General features: G+C 35.6%; 1 protein-coding gene across 1 annotated transcript in view; it reads right to left on the bottom strand.

The window, feature by feature from the left end:
- Positions 1-16,105, bottom strand: part of SPHKAP (SPHK1 interactor, AKAP domain containing) — a gene marked incomplete at its 5' end in the record, with an annotated part of 137,152 nt that extends 121,047 nt beyond the window's left edge. Inside the window, one exon of the mRNA XM_021707093.1 lies at positions 15,998-16,105. Within this exon, the coding sequence (XP_021562768.1) occupies positions 15,998-16,105 (108 nt within the window). The remainder of the gene's footprint in view (positions 1-15,997) is intronic.
- Positions 16,106-16,186: the final 81 nt, after the last annotated feature.

The raw sequence follows: 16,186 nt of genomic DNA, 5'->3' as shown, positions 1-16,186 counted from the left end.
TCTCACTCATATAGTGGACCTTGAACATCTATCGTAATACTATAAGAAAAGGATTAACAGTGGTGGGAAAATATGGGGGGGAAGGAGGGGAAGGGAGGTGGGATTAATGGTAGTCAATATTTCTTTGGGGATGGGGAGACACCCCTTATCAACAAGGGTGTCTGAATGAAACATATTTGTATACCTAACCCTTTACTGTACCCCACAATATCAAAATAAAAATATTGATTAATAAAAATTGGTCAGTCTCTCTAGTCATCAAAGAAATAAAAATCAAAACAACACTGAGACACCACCTAACTCCATTCAGGGTGGTCATCATCAACAACTCTACTAAACATTTAAAGAATTAATATCAATTCTTTACAAACTTTTCTAAGAAATAGAAGGGAAGGAAACAATTCCCATCTCATTTTGTGAGGTCAGTATTACTCTAATACCAACAAGACAAGTTTGCCACAAGAAAACTATAGGCTAATATTTCTTATCAATACAAAAGCAAAAATTTTTAATAAAATATTAGCAAATCAAATTCAACAATGTTTAAAAATTATGCCATGGTTAAGTGATATTTATCCCAGAAATGCAGTTGGCCAAAATCCCCAAATCAGTTAACATCATATTAATAAGATTAAAGACAAGAAGTGCCTGATCATCTAAACAGACAGAAAAAATAATTTGATTGTATTCAAGATTCTTTTTATTTTAAAAGCAGTCAACAAGCTAAAATGTAAAGGAACTTCCCAAGCTTATAAACAACTTTTACAATTCAATGTTAAAAAGACAAATAACCCAGTTAAAAATGGGCAAAGTATCTAATTTCCAAATAATATATAACTAATGGCTATAAATATGTAAAAAGATGCTCCATATTACCAGCCATCAGGAAGAAGGAAATCAAAACCACAATGAGTTATCATTTTACACCCTCTAGGAAGACTATAATCAAAAAGACAGAAAAGCCTTGGTGAAGACATAGAGAAATTAGAACCTTCATACACTGCTAGTGGAAATGTAAAATGGTGCAGTTACTTTGGAAAATGGCCTGGTAGTTCCTGAAATGGCTAAACACAGAGCTACCATATGATATAGCTATTCTACTTCTGGGTTTGTACCCAAGAATAATAAAATTATATGTCCACACAAAATCTGCACAAAAACGTTTATAACAGTATTATTCCTAATGCCCCCAAAGTAGAAACAATAAAATTTCTCTAAATGTGTAAGTGGATAAGCAAAATGTTGCATATCTATACAATAGAATTTTTTCAGCAATAAAAATAAAGTACTGATACATAATACAACATGAATCAACTTTGAAAAGATTATGCTTAGTGAAAAGTTCACATAGCAGGTCATATATTGTATGATTCCATTTTAATGAGTAGGAAAGTTTATAGAAAAAGACAAATCTACAGAGACAGGAGGTAGATTAGCCATTTCCTGAGGCTAAGAAGGATAATGTGCTTTAAAGTGTTGACTAAGCAATGTGGTAATAAAAAGTTGAGGCAATAAAAATGTTCTAAAATTGACTGAGGTGATGGATGCACAACTATGTAAATATACTAAAAGCCATTGAACCATACACTTTAAGTTGGTGCATCGTACAGTATGTAAGGTATATCTCAAAAAAGCTGCTAAACATAATTGATTCACTTTTTAGAGATATATCACTCATTTTATGAGAGAGACAGAGAGGTGAGCGAGAGAGACATATATATATATACATACACATATGAGAAATATGAGACAGAGAGAGATATGAAAGAGAGATAGATGAGAGGCAGAGATATGAAAGATGAAAGATATGAGAGAGAGAGAGAGAGAGAGACAGAGACAGAGACAGAGACACAGAGAGACAGAGAGAGACACTAGTAGCACCTGGACCAGGCTACAACCGGTGCAATAGTGGCCGTTGGTGAGCTGTTGAGTGCATGCCCCCACCAAGGAGATGCTTCTACTCAGTTCTAGATGCTGCTAACATGTTGTGAGCAGAATACTGCTGTCAGTTTTGTCTTTCCAAGAGAAGCATAAATTTAGATATGCATTTTAACTATCTGGAAATGTAGTCAACTAATTCAAATATTTTAAAACTACCATGCACATTAGCACTGTGTGATTTGACATGCAGATGAGTTGTTTGCAAACATTCATGCTAGATATTTATCAGATAAGTTAACTCATAATTTCCTATCATCCAATATTTATAACAGTTTAGTGGAGAAATTCCTAAATCTGTAAGGTCTGTTCATTTATTCAGATTGATGTTTTTAAATATTTTTTGAGCAATAGATACTTGGAGAAACTGATTCGAATGCACCCATACACTCAATATTTTATTATGACTTTGGGGGTTCATGGACCTAAAAATAAGAACTCAACCTAGACATAGTAAGTCTTTTTCTTGGATTAAGTCAGCTCATATGGATGATAGAATTTGGATTCCACATAGAACTGCTTTCATTAATTGTACTTTTGCATCTGGCCATAAATCAACATTAGGGATATTGCTGAAAAGAGCTGTAGGAAACTTGGTATTGTGAAAATAATATTGACTAACAAATACAATGAAAAATATTATGGTATCTCTCTGAGAATTCATAGTAAAAATTTCCAAAGGTCTTAGAATGACTTAGACTAGACTTGCTTTAGAACAATCGGTAAACTTTTAATGTAATAGACTACTCATTCTTTCTCTGAGTTGCCCCCAGTAAGTGCAGTGAAAAACTTTTCACTGTTTCAAGGCAATGATTTTGTGCACAAATTATCCAACTATGTCCCTGACTACATTTTATTTATTTATTTTTTACTCTTAATTTCCCATTACTTTCCTTTGCTCATTTTTTCTTAATCTCAAAATCTTATTGTGTTTCATGACATTTTTCACCTGAAAAAACATTTTTTTTTGAGTTGGAGTCTCCCTCTGTCACCCAGACTGGAGTGCAGTGGCTGCTCCCGGCCACTGCAGCCTCAACCTGCTGGATTCCGGCAGTCCTTCTGCCTCAGCCTTCTGAGTAGCCGGAATTACAGGCGCGTGCTACCACACCTGGCTAATTTTTGATTTATTGTAGAGATGAAGTCTCGCCAAGTTGCCTAGGTGGGTCTTGAACCCGTGGTCTCAGGCAATCCACTCACCTTGGCCTCCCAAAGTACTGGAATTACAGGCTGAGTCATCGAGCCTGGCCTGAAAAAACATTTTTTTTTTTTTTTTTGCTGTTATTTGTTTTTGTGCTGCAAAGGGGGCATGGCGGGTCTAAAGAAATATGAAAAAATAATAAATATATTTGGTAACAGATCCTCAAAGTTATGTCTAGTTTTGCTACACAGAACCTCACATTGTCAAACCAGTGATTTCAGTTGTGTATGCGCTGAGTGGGAGGGTAGGATGAGAACCCAGCCAAATCACAGAGGGATTGACTCATTTATGTTTATTACTATTTGGAAGAGAACATAATTATCAGACAATCTCAACCTTTCTTTCCGGTGGTATTTCTTCCTGTTTCTTCCTATTCATGCCACTTATGTTCCAACACTATTCCCTGAATTTAGGCCATGTTTTTTTGTTTTGTTTTGTTTTGTTTTGTTTTGAGTTGGAGTCTCACTCTGTTGCCCAGACTGGAGTGCAGTGGCCGCTCTTGCCCACCGCAGCCTCGACCTGCTGGGCTCCCGTGATCCTTCTGCCTCAGTCTTCCAAGTAGCCAGAACTACAGGCGTGCGCCACCATGCCAGGCTGATTTTTTTTTTGATTTATTGTAGAGATGAGGTCTCGCTGCCCAGGCGGGTCTCGAACCTGTGGGCTCAGTCAATTCACTCACCTCAGCTTCCCAAAGGCGCGGGATTACAGGCTGAGCCACCGAGCTCGGCTTAGGCCATGTTTTTTTATACTCAGGACTTTGTTGAAAGTATTATTGCTGCCTGGTTTCATCTTCTCCCCACCCTTCCATGTATCTAAATTCCACATATTTTACAAGACCTGTCTCAAATACAGTTCACACTGTGAATTTTTTCTCCAGTTCTTCTACTTTAACTAAGTCAGACTTAATCTCTGCTCACCCTCCATTTCGAATCCAAATTTTCATCCTCTTCTGAGCCATAATTTTTTGTACTGTGCTAAAGTCATTTGACTATAACTACGAGTTTCTTAAGATGCAGGGATCTATTTTGCCCTCAGAGATTCTGGCATAGTGGCTTACACATGATTAAGACCCAATGAATGCCAGCTGAATGATTAAGTGTAGACATTGTCCCCTGAGATGACTAAGAACAATGTTGCTTTGACTGGATGGTACAGATATAGCAGATCTTAATGACACGTATACCTGTGAACAATATAATTAGGTAGGATCTGAGAGCAATTTATATACAAACATGTGATACTCTTGAGCACATTGAGAACGGCCAAAAACTTAAGTATCTAGGAATTTTTCAATAATACTAATTTAAGGTTTTCAGCATAGATGAGTAATACAAATCTTTTAAGTCTCCAATAAACATGATAATTTTGTTATGAAGAAATTTTACCTTTTATGATATTTTCATAAAATCATAATATTTGGGGAGAGAGGAACCTACCAGAATATTAAGTGAGTGTCATTATAATAATAGAATTAAGCTTCAGATTTGGTTTTGCTACTGATTTACTCTGTAGTCTAGAGAAATCTCTTCACTGCTATTTTGTTTTCTCCCCTGAAAAATGAGTAGAATGGGCAATATATCAACTCAGGTTTATTAGAGCTCTTGGATACTGCAGTTTCACAAATGGAATCGTAGTCACTTTGGCAGAATAGAAGATCATTTGTACCTTCTGTTTGTTTAGCATAGGGTGTACATACATTCACCAGTTGATATTTTATTTTGGTGCTCTCACTAGGTTCTGGCAAATGAATATTGTGAGAGTGTTTCCAATGTCAAAGTGTGCCAATGTCAAAGTATTTTTCATTGGTCTGACATTTTGTGTGGCATTTTAAAAATTAGGATAAAGATGATAAATCAGTTCCTTTGGAATTAATATCTAGTTCAATTAAAAACAAAAGCCGTGGTCTTGAAGTAGATACGGAACTGACTCAGCAGCCCCTGGAAAAATTATGTGACGCAATGCTGGGGTTGGCAGTGGGAAACTGGGAATGCAGTTATTCATACTATTGGAACAGTGAAACAAATATAGGAATTAGGTGCACCAAAGGATTTCAGGAGAAAAAGATGCCAGTGGTTTTTCAAGTTTATAAGGGTCTTTTTGATTTCTTTCTCTGTGTTGATTTGCTTTTGATTTTTGCATATTAAATACTCAGAAGAAGTATGTGGAACTTTATAAAACAAAATAGTGACACTAGGACTAAAAGTCATAGTCAGAATTGCAAAATCAAAATAGTTTTGATAATCAATTTAAGATCAAGAGAGAGAGATAAAGTGTGATTCTAAGGATTGTAGCTTGTGAAAATGTATGGATTACAAAACCATCAATACAAATGAAAAATTTGTAAAGGAAGACATTTTGGTCATTTACCTTTAATCATGTTGAATTTGGGATAATTTTGAGATGTTCAGGTTAGTGTCTTGAAATAAGTCACTTGAAATAAGTCTACTGTCTACTCATGGTGGTCATGAGCATAAAGCCATGACAGAAAGCATGGAATATGGATGAAATGAACAAGAGGGCAGAGCACGAAAGGGTACAAGGTTTTCAGATAGACCTTTGGGTACACCATGTTAAAATGTCAGGTGGGAAATGCAGAGCCAGGCTGAAGACAAATAAGTAATGATTCCAAAGGCAGGAGAAGAATAAGAAGAGTAAATAGTGTCCTTGAAGCCATGGAGAAAATAACTAGCTTTCAGAAGCTGAGTGGGGATGTGAATTCAGTTAGTTTTACTAAGAGCTTACTTAAGTAAAGTAAGCAGTGAAAACATGTCAGTGGATTTAGTCACACTAATAAGAGGATTTTCAGCAAAATGTTAAGAGGTGTAAGCCAGAGAGTGAAGACAGTAAAATTTTTATTGGTGTTTAAGCATGGTGGTCAAAAGAAGAAAGGACATAGCAATGGTTTGACAGGGAGTAAGGGTCAACAAAAGGGTTTTTGGTTGTTTTGTTATTTGCCTTTTAAAGGGAAGTTGAAGAAACATCAGTATTTATAGAACAGAGAAGTATAAAAATAATGTAAGAGTGCAGAGGTGAATAGCACTTTTTTAAAGAATGATGACCATTTGTTCTCTTTTATGACAAAGCAATTTTGGAGGAACTCGCTATTGAAGTAATTGAGAAACCAGGTGTCAGTTCCAAATAAAATAAGAATACAATAAGGAGCATAGGAAATTACAGTACGTTTCCAGGAATTAAGGTGAAAAACAAAATGTGATATGTTTCTCCTTGAATTGTCCTGAATAAGAAATGCTTAAAAGTTATGTAATGTTTAAAAGTTTTGCATTAACAGAGGTGAACTGAAAATGTCAGTAACAATGTATGAGGCAGCAAACAGGTACTAGGTTGTTTGAAGCATATGAGCAAAGCAACACAGATAGTTGGAGAATGCATTCTAACGAAACTAGGAAAAGGGCAGTGAGGGGGAGTGAGGGCTGATTGGGTGGAAAGGTTTGGACAGGGAAGATGTAAAGGGTCTTAAATTGGATGCTTGGGTGCAAATATACCTATTGGATTGATTTTTATCTTTTGGACCACCCTTTCTTGGTTGGGTTTTCATAAGGTGAACTGTTAAGTTATCAGAATCACAGTTTTAACAGAGATATAAGGTGATCCCATTGGTGTACTCAAATAATTAGTTTCAGCCTTCCTCCCAAACCTATGCCAAAATCTGCATCCCATGCTAAAAGTCCTGCAGTCAGCTCGGTGGAACCCGCCTATACAAAAATTGCATCCCACGAATACTATATTTTCTATCCAAGTTTGATTGGAAAAAAACTGCATATAAGTGAACCCACATAGTTGAAAACCATGCTGTTAAAAGTCAGCTGTGTGTATATATATATATGTGTGTGTGTGTGTCTGTAATATATATGTGTGTGTGTGTGTGTGTGTGTGTGTGTGTGTGTGTATCTGCAATATTGGTGAAACTAATTGAGTGTATTTACATCTATGCATATATATATCAAATTGCATATATGTAAATACATGCAATTAATTTCACCAACAGTACAGATGCTGTGGACTAGAGGATGTGCTGAGTGCTGTCTGGAATATAGGGGGAGGGCTATCTCTGCTCTATAAAAAACGTAATATCAGCCGGGCTCGGTGGCTCAGCCTGTAATCCCGCGCCTTTGGGAGGCTGAGGTGAGTGGAGTGCCTGAGTCTGCGGGTTCGAGACCCGCCTGGGCAGTGAGACCTCATCTCTACAATAAATCAAAAAATCAACTGGGCGTGGTAGCGCATGCCTGTAATTTCAGCTACTTGGAAGGCTGAGGCGGAACGATCGCCGGAGCCCAGCAGGTCGAGGCTGCGGTGGCCGGGAGCGGCCACTGCACTCCAGTCTGGGTGACCGAGTGAGACTTCAACTCAAAAAAAACCAACCCCACCCCCCCCCAAAAAAACGTAATATCTAGTATGGAAGGACAGAAATTTTGCTTCTACTTTATCATTTTCTTATTCCCTAATAAATCTCAAGTGTGGAATTGTCTCAGTTTTACAAAAGAAAGAAATAATATTCCAGAGACTCCAAACTAAAAAACAGACATCCCAGGGTGGTCTTTAGCCAGTTCTACCTTTTAATTACTTCTTTAATTTTTTTTTAACCCTAAGTTTTTTTTTAATCTAAGTTTTTTTTTTTTTTTTTTTAACAAAGTTAATACTTCTAACTAGTTTAACTGAGATTTTGGAACAAAAATGGTTAAGATAGACATATTAATCCAAACAAATAATTCTTCTAAGAAGAAATACAAAATTATGTAGTCAATATCCTTGACGTTTAGTGGTATTTTAATGGGAAACATTGTTTATTGTTGTTGGTTTTTCTTGATTGACAGGCTTTCTCCTCAGAGGAAAATTGTTATAATAGCAGGAATTGTAAAAGATTTGAAACTCAAGGCTATTCTGAGCTATTTTAATAATGTATTCTTTTGTCAAGATGAATTTAAAAAGTAGTTGAGAAATGATATAAGCATCTAGGTTTTAAAAGCACACTCAGATCTATTCATCTAACTGTATTTTTAGTGGCAAAAATGTCAAAATATATAAAATACTTCATGATATATTTGAAACTCAAGTTTACATACTAAAATAATAATCTCTTGCTATTTTGGGGATGCTGGGACATACTGATCACTGACTGAGACTTTTTGTGAGAGTGCTCTAGAGTTCAGCACAAGCTCCCTTCTCTAGCTACATACACTCTTCCTAGTGGGCTGATCTCCACTTTATGAGGGTCTCTCAAAAGACTCTCAAACCTCCTGCCCTGATCTTGACAACTCCAACTTTACATCCAGCTATTTACTTGATTTCTCTACTTGAATGGCTAAAGGACTTGCAGTATCATCCCCTCTTTCAAGCTCCAACTCATCATTCCCTCTTTTAGTATTACCCCTACGGGTGCCCACACACCCAGGAGCTCAAGCCGAAATCATTGGAGTTGTTTTTGATTTCTCTCTTTCCTTCTCGTAACAATTAACATAGATGTTTAACACTATATCAACTTTGTAGTCTACTTTTTATATACAATTACATTGTGAGCCTTCATTTCCATTACATAAATATTTTTTGCAAACCTGATTTATAGAGGATTCAAAGGTCTTCATGGTGTAGATGTCCAGAGTTTACTTAACCATTTCTGTACAGCTGGGTATGTGAGTTCTTTCTAAGTCCTGGAATCATATGCTGCTAATTTTATTGCATAGGTATGTGGTGCTTACTGTATGTAAACATTGTTATAGCATTTAACAACTTAAATACTTACAACCTATGAAGTAAATAGAGTTAGCTTCTCTATTTTGCAGATGAGAAAACTGAGGCAGAGGGAGACTAGACTTGTTAAAGATTGCATAGCTATAAAGAGGAGGAGCTGGGTTCAAACCAAAGTGATCTGACTCTAGATTCATATTCTAAATTGATCCACTCCATTGCCTTAGGTATACCACTTTGTACCCAAACCATATTTTATACCAGTCTGCATGCAACTCTGGTTATTTATTTCTAGAAGTAGATCAACAGTAATATACATTTTAAATGCTTTGAATATAAAATATTAAAAAATTATCCTCCAGAAAGATTATACTAGTTTTGTCAATTTACACTCCCCATGTCAGTTGCTAAGTGTCCTTTTTTCTGTGCTTACATTAACACTGGGTGTAATAATTACAAAAATTCTTGGGTAATTTACTCAGAAAAAATTGTATCTATAACTCTGTGACTCATATTACCAGAAATAATTTTTTCATGTGTATGATAATGGTTGTATTTTTATTTTGTGAATTTCTTACATTTGCCTTTTGTTAACTTTGCTTTTGGAATTTTCATATTAAATTACAGAAATCTTTATGTATTGATATTAAGACCCAAAGTTTGTCAAATATATTGTTTACTTTTTTAAAAAAACACAGTTGCCATTTGTTTTTTTATTTTGTTTGTGTGATTTATTGAAGTGTGATCATTTTAAAATTGGTTTCTGCAGTTGCATCAAACTCAAATAGTCACATAAATAATCACCCATAGTTCCCTCTAAACTACCCCTTATATTATGAATTATTAGAAGTCTCACTTTACTTATCTAATGCTTAGATATACATTGTAATTCCTCGAGTCAGTTAAAAAAATCAATCTCTTAATTTTATTATGTAGAATTTTACCTACAGCATGAAATAGAATTTGGACTCAAGTTTCACTAAAAATAAGCTTGTAAGAACTTTTTCTTTAATAGTTTTAAGATCCAAGACATTGATAAGAATATGGAGTAGGTCTACAGTCTATACTATATTTAGTATTTATAATCTACTACTACAAATATACTATAACTTTGTATTGCAATATTTGACCAGAACTTTCAGTTTAGCTGTCAAATTACTTAAAAGCTCCGTCTCAGTTTTATGTGTTATTTTTTTTGGTTTCTAGTTCTTTCATGGATGTGAAACCACCTAGTTGCTTTGATGGGTGTCTATTTCTCCACCATCCCTCTCTGTTATGATTCCCAATAATATAACTTTTCTAATTCATTGACTTTAGGAAGTTTGACAAGGTTTAGTAGAAATTTTATTTTACCAAGAGTCAAAAAGTTTTGTCTGGGATTGTTAGGTTTTCTGAGATGCCTCAGGAGCCACTGAACAGGGTGAGGTGAGGCCACATAGACAGGTGATAGGTTCTCTGCTCCACTGCACTCAGAGCTGCCTGGCTTTATCTGTTTTATCCAGAGCTGGATTAAGAAGCAAGCCTCCAAAGTAGAACACTTCTGGACCCATCTAAGGAGGATGGGTATTAAAATCCCTGAAAATAAGTTAATATGGAAGAAATAGGACTTTCCGGGGTGTCTCTTGGGTAGCAGAACAAGATGAAGTTGGCAATAATAAGCTCCTAGTGGTGGAGGCTGAGAGCTCTTTTATCCCTTCCTCCCCAAGAGGCTACTTGCTCAAGTAATCTTTGATGCTTAAACTGCTTCCTAAGGTGAGTGGATTCACTTGAACATAGAGGACCTTAATTTCGCTAGGAGGTTGGCTGACTTCTGCCACCAGCGTTTGAGAGAGAGATATATTTTACTTTTCTGCAGACATCATTTAACTTCTCTTTACAAACTGCTGAATAAATATTTAAAGAATGTCATTGTGCAGAGAGATGCCATTCTATAAAAAAGACACCTCCCCCTCATGTTCGTCACAGGCCAAGTCACAATTGCAAAGATGTGGAATCAACTTAAACACCCATCAGCCGATAATGAAAACATGGTATATACTATTCAGTTATCAAAAATAACAAAACAATGTCTTTTGAGCAACTTGGATGCCATTGGAGAATATCATCTTAAGTGAACTAACGCAGGAACAGAAAAACAAACATCATATATTCCCACTTATAAATGGGAGCTAAACTAAGGATCTGCAAAGAAAATAGAGGATGGTATAATGGACACTGACGACTTAGAAGGCAGGGAAAGGATGGAGGGATGATAAATTACCAATCGGGTACAATGTACACGGGTGGGTACACTTAATGCCCAGACCAAAAAACTACTTGCACACCCTAAAGCTATTAAAATGAGAGAGAGAGAGAGAGAGAGAGAAAGAAGAATGTCATCATGCAGTGGATACTGAATAAGTGCTCAAATAAGGAATAAGGATTTCTGGAAGTCTGGTTTCAGTCCTGGTTTTATAAATTTGTGTTCCATACTGAAGTATGAAAGGGGATCATGTTTGCAATTCATTCTCAAAAGTTTCATTAAAAAACATATATGTATATTTACACAAAAACACACAAAGTAAAAGATAAAGCAAATGTAGTAAAATATTAGCATCTGGGGAGTCTGGGGATTCTTTGCACTTTTCTTGCAATTTTTCCAAACTTGATATTTTAAGAAAAAGAAAACATTAAAAACTGCCTGAAAACTTGGTAAATGTCATGACCGGATAATTTAAAATGTCCTTCGCAGTTCTATAATTGTGTATTTTCTTCATTGTGTGAGTCTAGATTCTTCTACAGAGCAATTTATCAAATGGGGTGTTTGTCAAATAGTATAAATATGCTTAGAGAAATAACATAAAATAAAATTCAATCATCTGAGATATCATTTTGTCATTGTCACAATTGGGTTGCATTAGCACAAGAGAACCACAGAACAACTGGAAAATATCTTTTTAGTTTCGTGATGTCATGTGATGGCTACTAGAGAGTTTTGACTGACTTATTTACAGATTTGAGGCAAACACAACACATTTTCAAATGTTTGACTCAGCAACTAAAGTGAATGCTAGAAAGAAGGTATAATTTATTTGGAGAGAGATAACTGGGAGTCTTAAAGTGACCAAAAACGAAAGAGCTTGACAGTAACTATTAATGGAAATAATATGAATGGTCAAGGTAATATAAATGAACCACTAAACCAAAAAATGTTTCCTGAAAAATCAAAAAATTAAATTCCAGTAAACAGCAAACAAAACAAAACAAAACAAAAAAACTAATTTAGCTGTTAATTAAAAAAAAAGTCAAGAGTGCCAAAAATCTGGTTCCTTCCACTTATGTTAAGGAACTCTATTAAGATAATGGCTCAACTGTTGGGTTTTGAATTGGTTTCCAATTCTCTGATCCTCCTTTATTTCTGTTCTTTTAAATAATGAGGTATAAAAAATACAGTGAAGGTAAGTTTACGAGTATTTTGGTTTTTTATAGAATATTAAATCAGAAAGAAAACAAAACTATGTAGCTTGATAGGAGAATTTTATTTAGAAACACATAAGCACAGTTTTTATATTTGATACCTTTTGAAAAACTATTGGACTGGGTGCGGTGGCTCATGCCTGTAATTCTAGCACTTTGGGAGGTTGAGGCCAGAGCATTGCTTGAGGTCAAGAGTTCAAATCCAATCTGGGGAACATAGTGGGACCACCGCTTTTTACAAAATAAATAAATAATTAAGGCAGGCGTGGTGGCATGCACCTATAGTTCCAATTACTGAGGAGACTGAGGCGGGAGGATTGTTTAACCCCAGGATTGCTTGAGCCCAGAAGGTCGAGGTTATAGTGAGCTATGATTATACTACCACACTCCAGCCTGGGTGACAGAGTGGGACTCTAAGTAAAAACTATTAAAAGTAATTTCAAAAGTCTTCTGAGTCAGACTTCCTGGCATGCCTGTCATATTTCTGGTTAATCCAAACTGTTTTTTCTTCACTAAGACTCCTAATATTAACTGTGGCATGAATGCTGTTCCCTGTTGAAGAAATGACTGTAACTCATCATTTGGTGCTCAAAAACAAACATCTGTACTGAGACACATGCAACACCCTTGAAGTTTTCCAAGCCCGAGATTTCCCCTCAGTAAAAATATTAAGTGGATATCTTGAATTCAGAAAACATTGGTGACACTGAAGTATTTAGTTTTAAGACACCACAAATCTAAATATTGGAAGTTCATTACAATGAATACCAAACTGATCAAAACTGGTTTGAAGCAGTCAGCTACTAATTTTGGTCAGGAAGAAACGAGTCGAAGAAGCAATATTAACTTGGAGTCAAGTCCCAAAAGTTATGCACACATTACAAACAATACACAACAGAATTGCTACAGATTCCTCAGATTCTTTGTGTTTATTTGTAAATAGGAGTGGGATGATTTTGTGAAGCTATTTTTTAATATTAAACTTTGACGAATGTACTATTTTAAAATACAGTCTTTCCCTTCTTTAAATTATGCTTTTATTTTCTTGTTGATGTGGAGAATTGGTTTTGAAAACAAAGTGTCTTTTCCCTGATCATTTTGGCTACTCCTTCTGTGTGGCTATTTTGCTCATGAGTTCCTTTTCAGGCAACCTTCATCTCTATAGTTTGCTTTTATGTCTCCTGTGGGTAATTGTTTCCCTTCAGCAATATGTAACTCTAAGCACTTAAGTTTTTTTTCCCCCCTGGAAATCTATGCTAAGCTACAAAGAAAAAATTTAGAACTGAAGAAGTAACTTAGAGGACATTTTTGAGAGATTAGGGCTAGTTTTTCAGAGGAATCTTGAAATTTCTTTTAGGTTTAGATTCTTGACATTTTCCCATGTTTTATTTTGTTTAAATAAAGCAAATGAAATTGAATATATTTATTGTGTATAACATGATGTTTTAAATATACAGAATATATTGTAGGAAGCTAAATCATGCTAACGAACATATGTGTTGTCTCTTTTTTATATTGAGAACACACAAAATCTATTTTTTTAGCATTTTTCAAGAATACAATATATCGTTATTAATTATAGTCACCATGTTGTACAATAGGTCTCTTAAACTTATTTCTCCTATATGAGATTTTGTACCCTTTGACCAACTTTCCTCAATTTTCCCCCACCCACCACACCATCCCAGCCCCTGGAAACCATCCTTCTGCTCTCTGCTTCTATTAGTTCAACCCTTTCAGATTCAATTGTTTAAGTTTGTATACATTTTAATCATAACAAATTATTGAGAGGACACAAATCTTCCAATATAACTTTGATTCATGTTCAGGCTTTTACTCTTTTGGAAATAATAGGGAGAACCCAATGGCAAAATGAATCAGCTCCACCTTACTGGTGTCATCTGACACTATAAGAAATTAAAAGTTAAGATAGTTTTAAGTCCAAATTTGAGTCTATTGAGATCGATGGGGTATGGGAGAAAGAGTTTTCTTGTACACAGGAAGGTCTAATGGTAGTCCTTAAATTTGACTATAAGAGTTATCATTTTTTGCCAGACTCGGTGGCTCAGCCTGTAATCCCGCGCCTTTGGGAGGCTGAGGTGAGTGGATTGCCTGAGCCCGCAGGTTTGAGACCCGCCTGGGCAGCGAGACCTCATCTCCACAATAAATCAAAAAATCAGTTGGGCATGGTAGCGCATGCCTGTAATTCTGGCTACTTGAAAGGCTGAGGCGGAAGGATTGCCGGAGCCCAGCAGGTCGAGGCTGCGGTGGCTGGGAGCGGCCACTGCACTCCAGTCTGGGCAATAGAGTGAGACTCCAACTCAAAAAAAAAAAAAAAAAAAAAAGAGTTATCATTTTTAATTCACTTGCACTTCAGACCTCCAAGATATAAAGTTTAGAGAAGATTTATTTACCTTTCACTAAACAATTTTTAGTGCCTCAACTCTCATGAGTTCTCCAAGTAGAAGACTTTAATACAAGAGCTGCTTGAACAACTTTGACTAAAATATGTCTACTAATAGCTTTTCCTCTCCATTTCTCTCTTTTACAATTTATAGCTATGAAATTAGAGATCTGTGTGAACAAATGCCTCAATTTTCCAATGCGTCTCCGAATTAAATTTGCAGAATTAAATTTGCAAAAATGACATCACTATTAAATTACTTACCACCTAAACTGTTTTGTTTTCCTCAAAGATTCTTAGTCAACAGCTAGTTTTCTGGACAATAGATGAAAGATACTAAAAGTAGCAAAATCATAATCATTTTCCTAAACAAGAAGATTGACTTAAGTTTGTTGAATGAACTCTGCATTTCTTGTGCAGTGTGAGATGCTTAACATCCTCTGTCTGCCAGTTCTGGTTTTCTAGTTCTGCTCATTATATATAAAAAGCCTCCCCAGTCCATTTTCAGCTTTCTTTTTTCTTTTCTTATAACAGAAATGCTGGCATGCAACTTACCTCCAGGAATAGCTCAGAGCTGATGCTCTCAATTGAGTCATGAGAATTGCATTACATTTCTCTCCTCTTTGGAAACACGCTCCCCCTCATCTCTGTAATCATGACCCCATACAAGCTAGGCGATTTCAATCAAAATGAAACATATAGCTTTGCACAACATATAGGAAGGAGAATATTGCACAATAATATCTACTCGCATTTTAAACTACCTGAATAATATTGTTTATCTACATGACCATCTCTTCCCTTGGAAAGTTCAGTTCCAGTACATTAAAATGCATATCTATTTTCTATTAGATTGAAAAGGCTTCCTAATAATGACTATAACTTATAAGAATGGTAGAACATTTTTTGACAGTTTTCATGTTGGAAAATATCTACTAGCAGAGATTATAAAATATATTGAAAAGAATCCAAGAGAGCTGTAGAATGCTCTTTTATTTCTTATCATACAATTCTATTTCTGAATCTTTTTCTCAGTCATTTAAAAAAATAAATACATTTTTTCTTTTCAGAGAATTGATAGAATTAACTTACCTGTTGAAATAAGAAAAATTGGAATAGAAACATTAAACTCTGTACGTTATTTTGTTAACAGTCCATATAAATCAGTTACATATTTTCAAAAGAATACTTTCCCAGTCTTGTATTTAATGAATTATGAAACTTCTATCCTAAACACAGGTACATGTGCCCATTTTCCTGCTTTATCAGACAATATCCCAAGAATTCTGTATACTTACTGAAGCACAGTTGTCAGACTTGTCTTCCACAAAACCAATTTGGCAGGGCGTCCTCTGATTCTGCAACCAGTAGTCTGTTGACTCCAGCAAGCTATTGCTGCGAAGAACCTGGGGAGACCGAGAAAATCTCTGCGCTTATTCGGCAAAGCTTTCTATGTAAACAAGCAGAGCTTTAAACACACCCCTCCC

This window comes from Carlito syrichta, unplaced genomic scaffold, assembly GCF_000164805.1.
Source record: "Carlito syrichta isolate Samal-C Ts95f unplaced genomic scaffold, Tarsius_syrichta-2.0.1 Scaffold316380, whole genome shotgun sequence".
Classification (NCBI taxonomy): Eukaryota; Metazoa; Chordata; class Mammalia; order Primates; family Tarsiidae; genus Carlito; species Carlito syrichta.
This window is presented reverse-complemented; position numbering and strand designations above follow the sequence as displayed.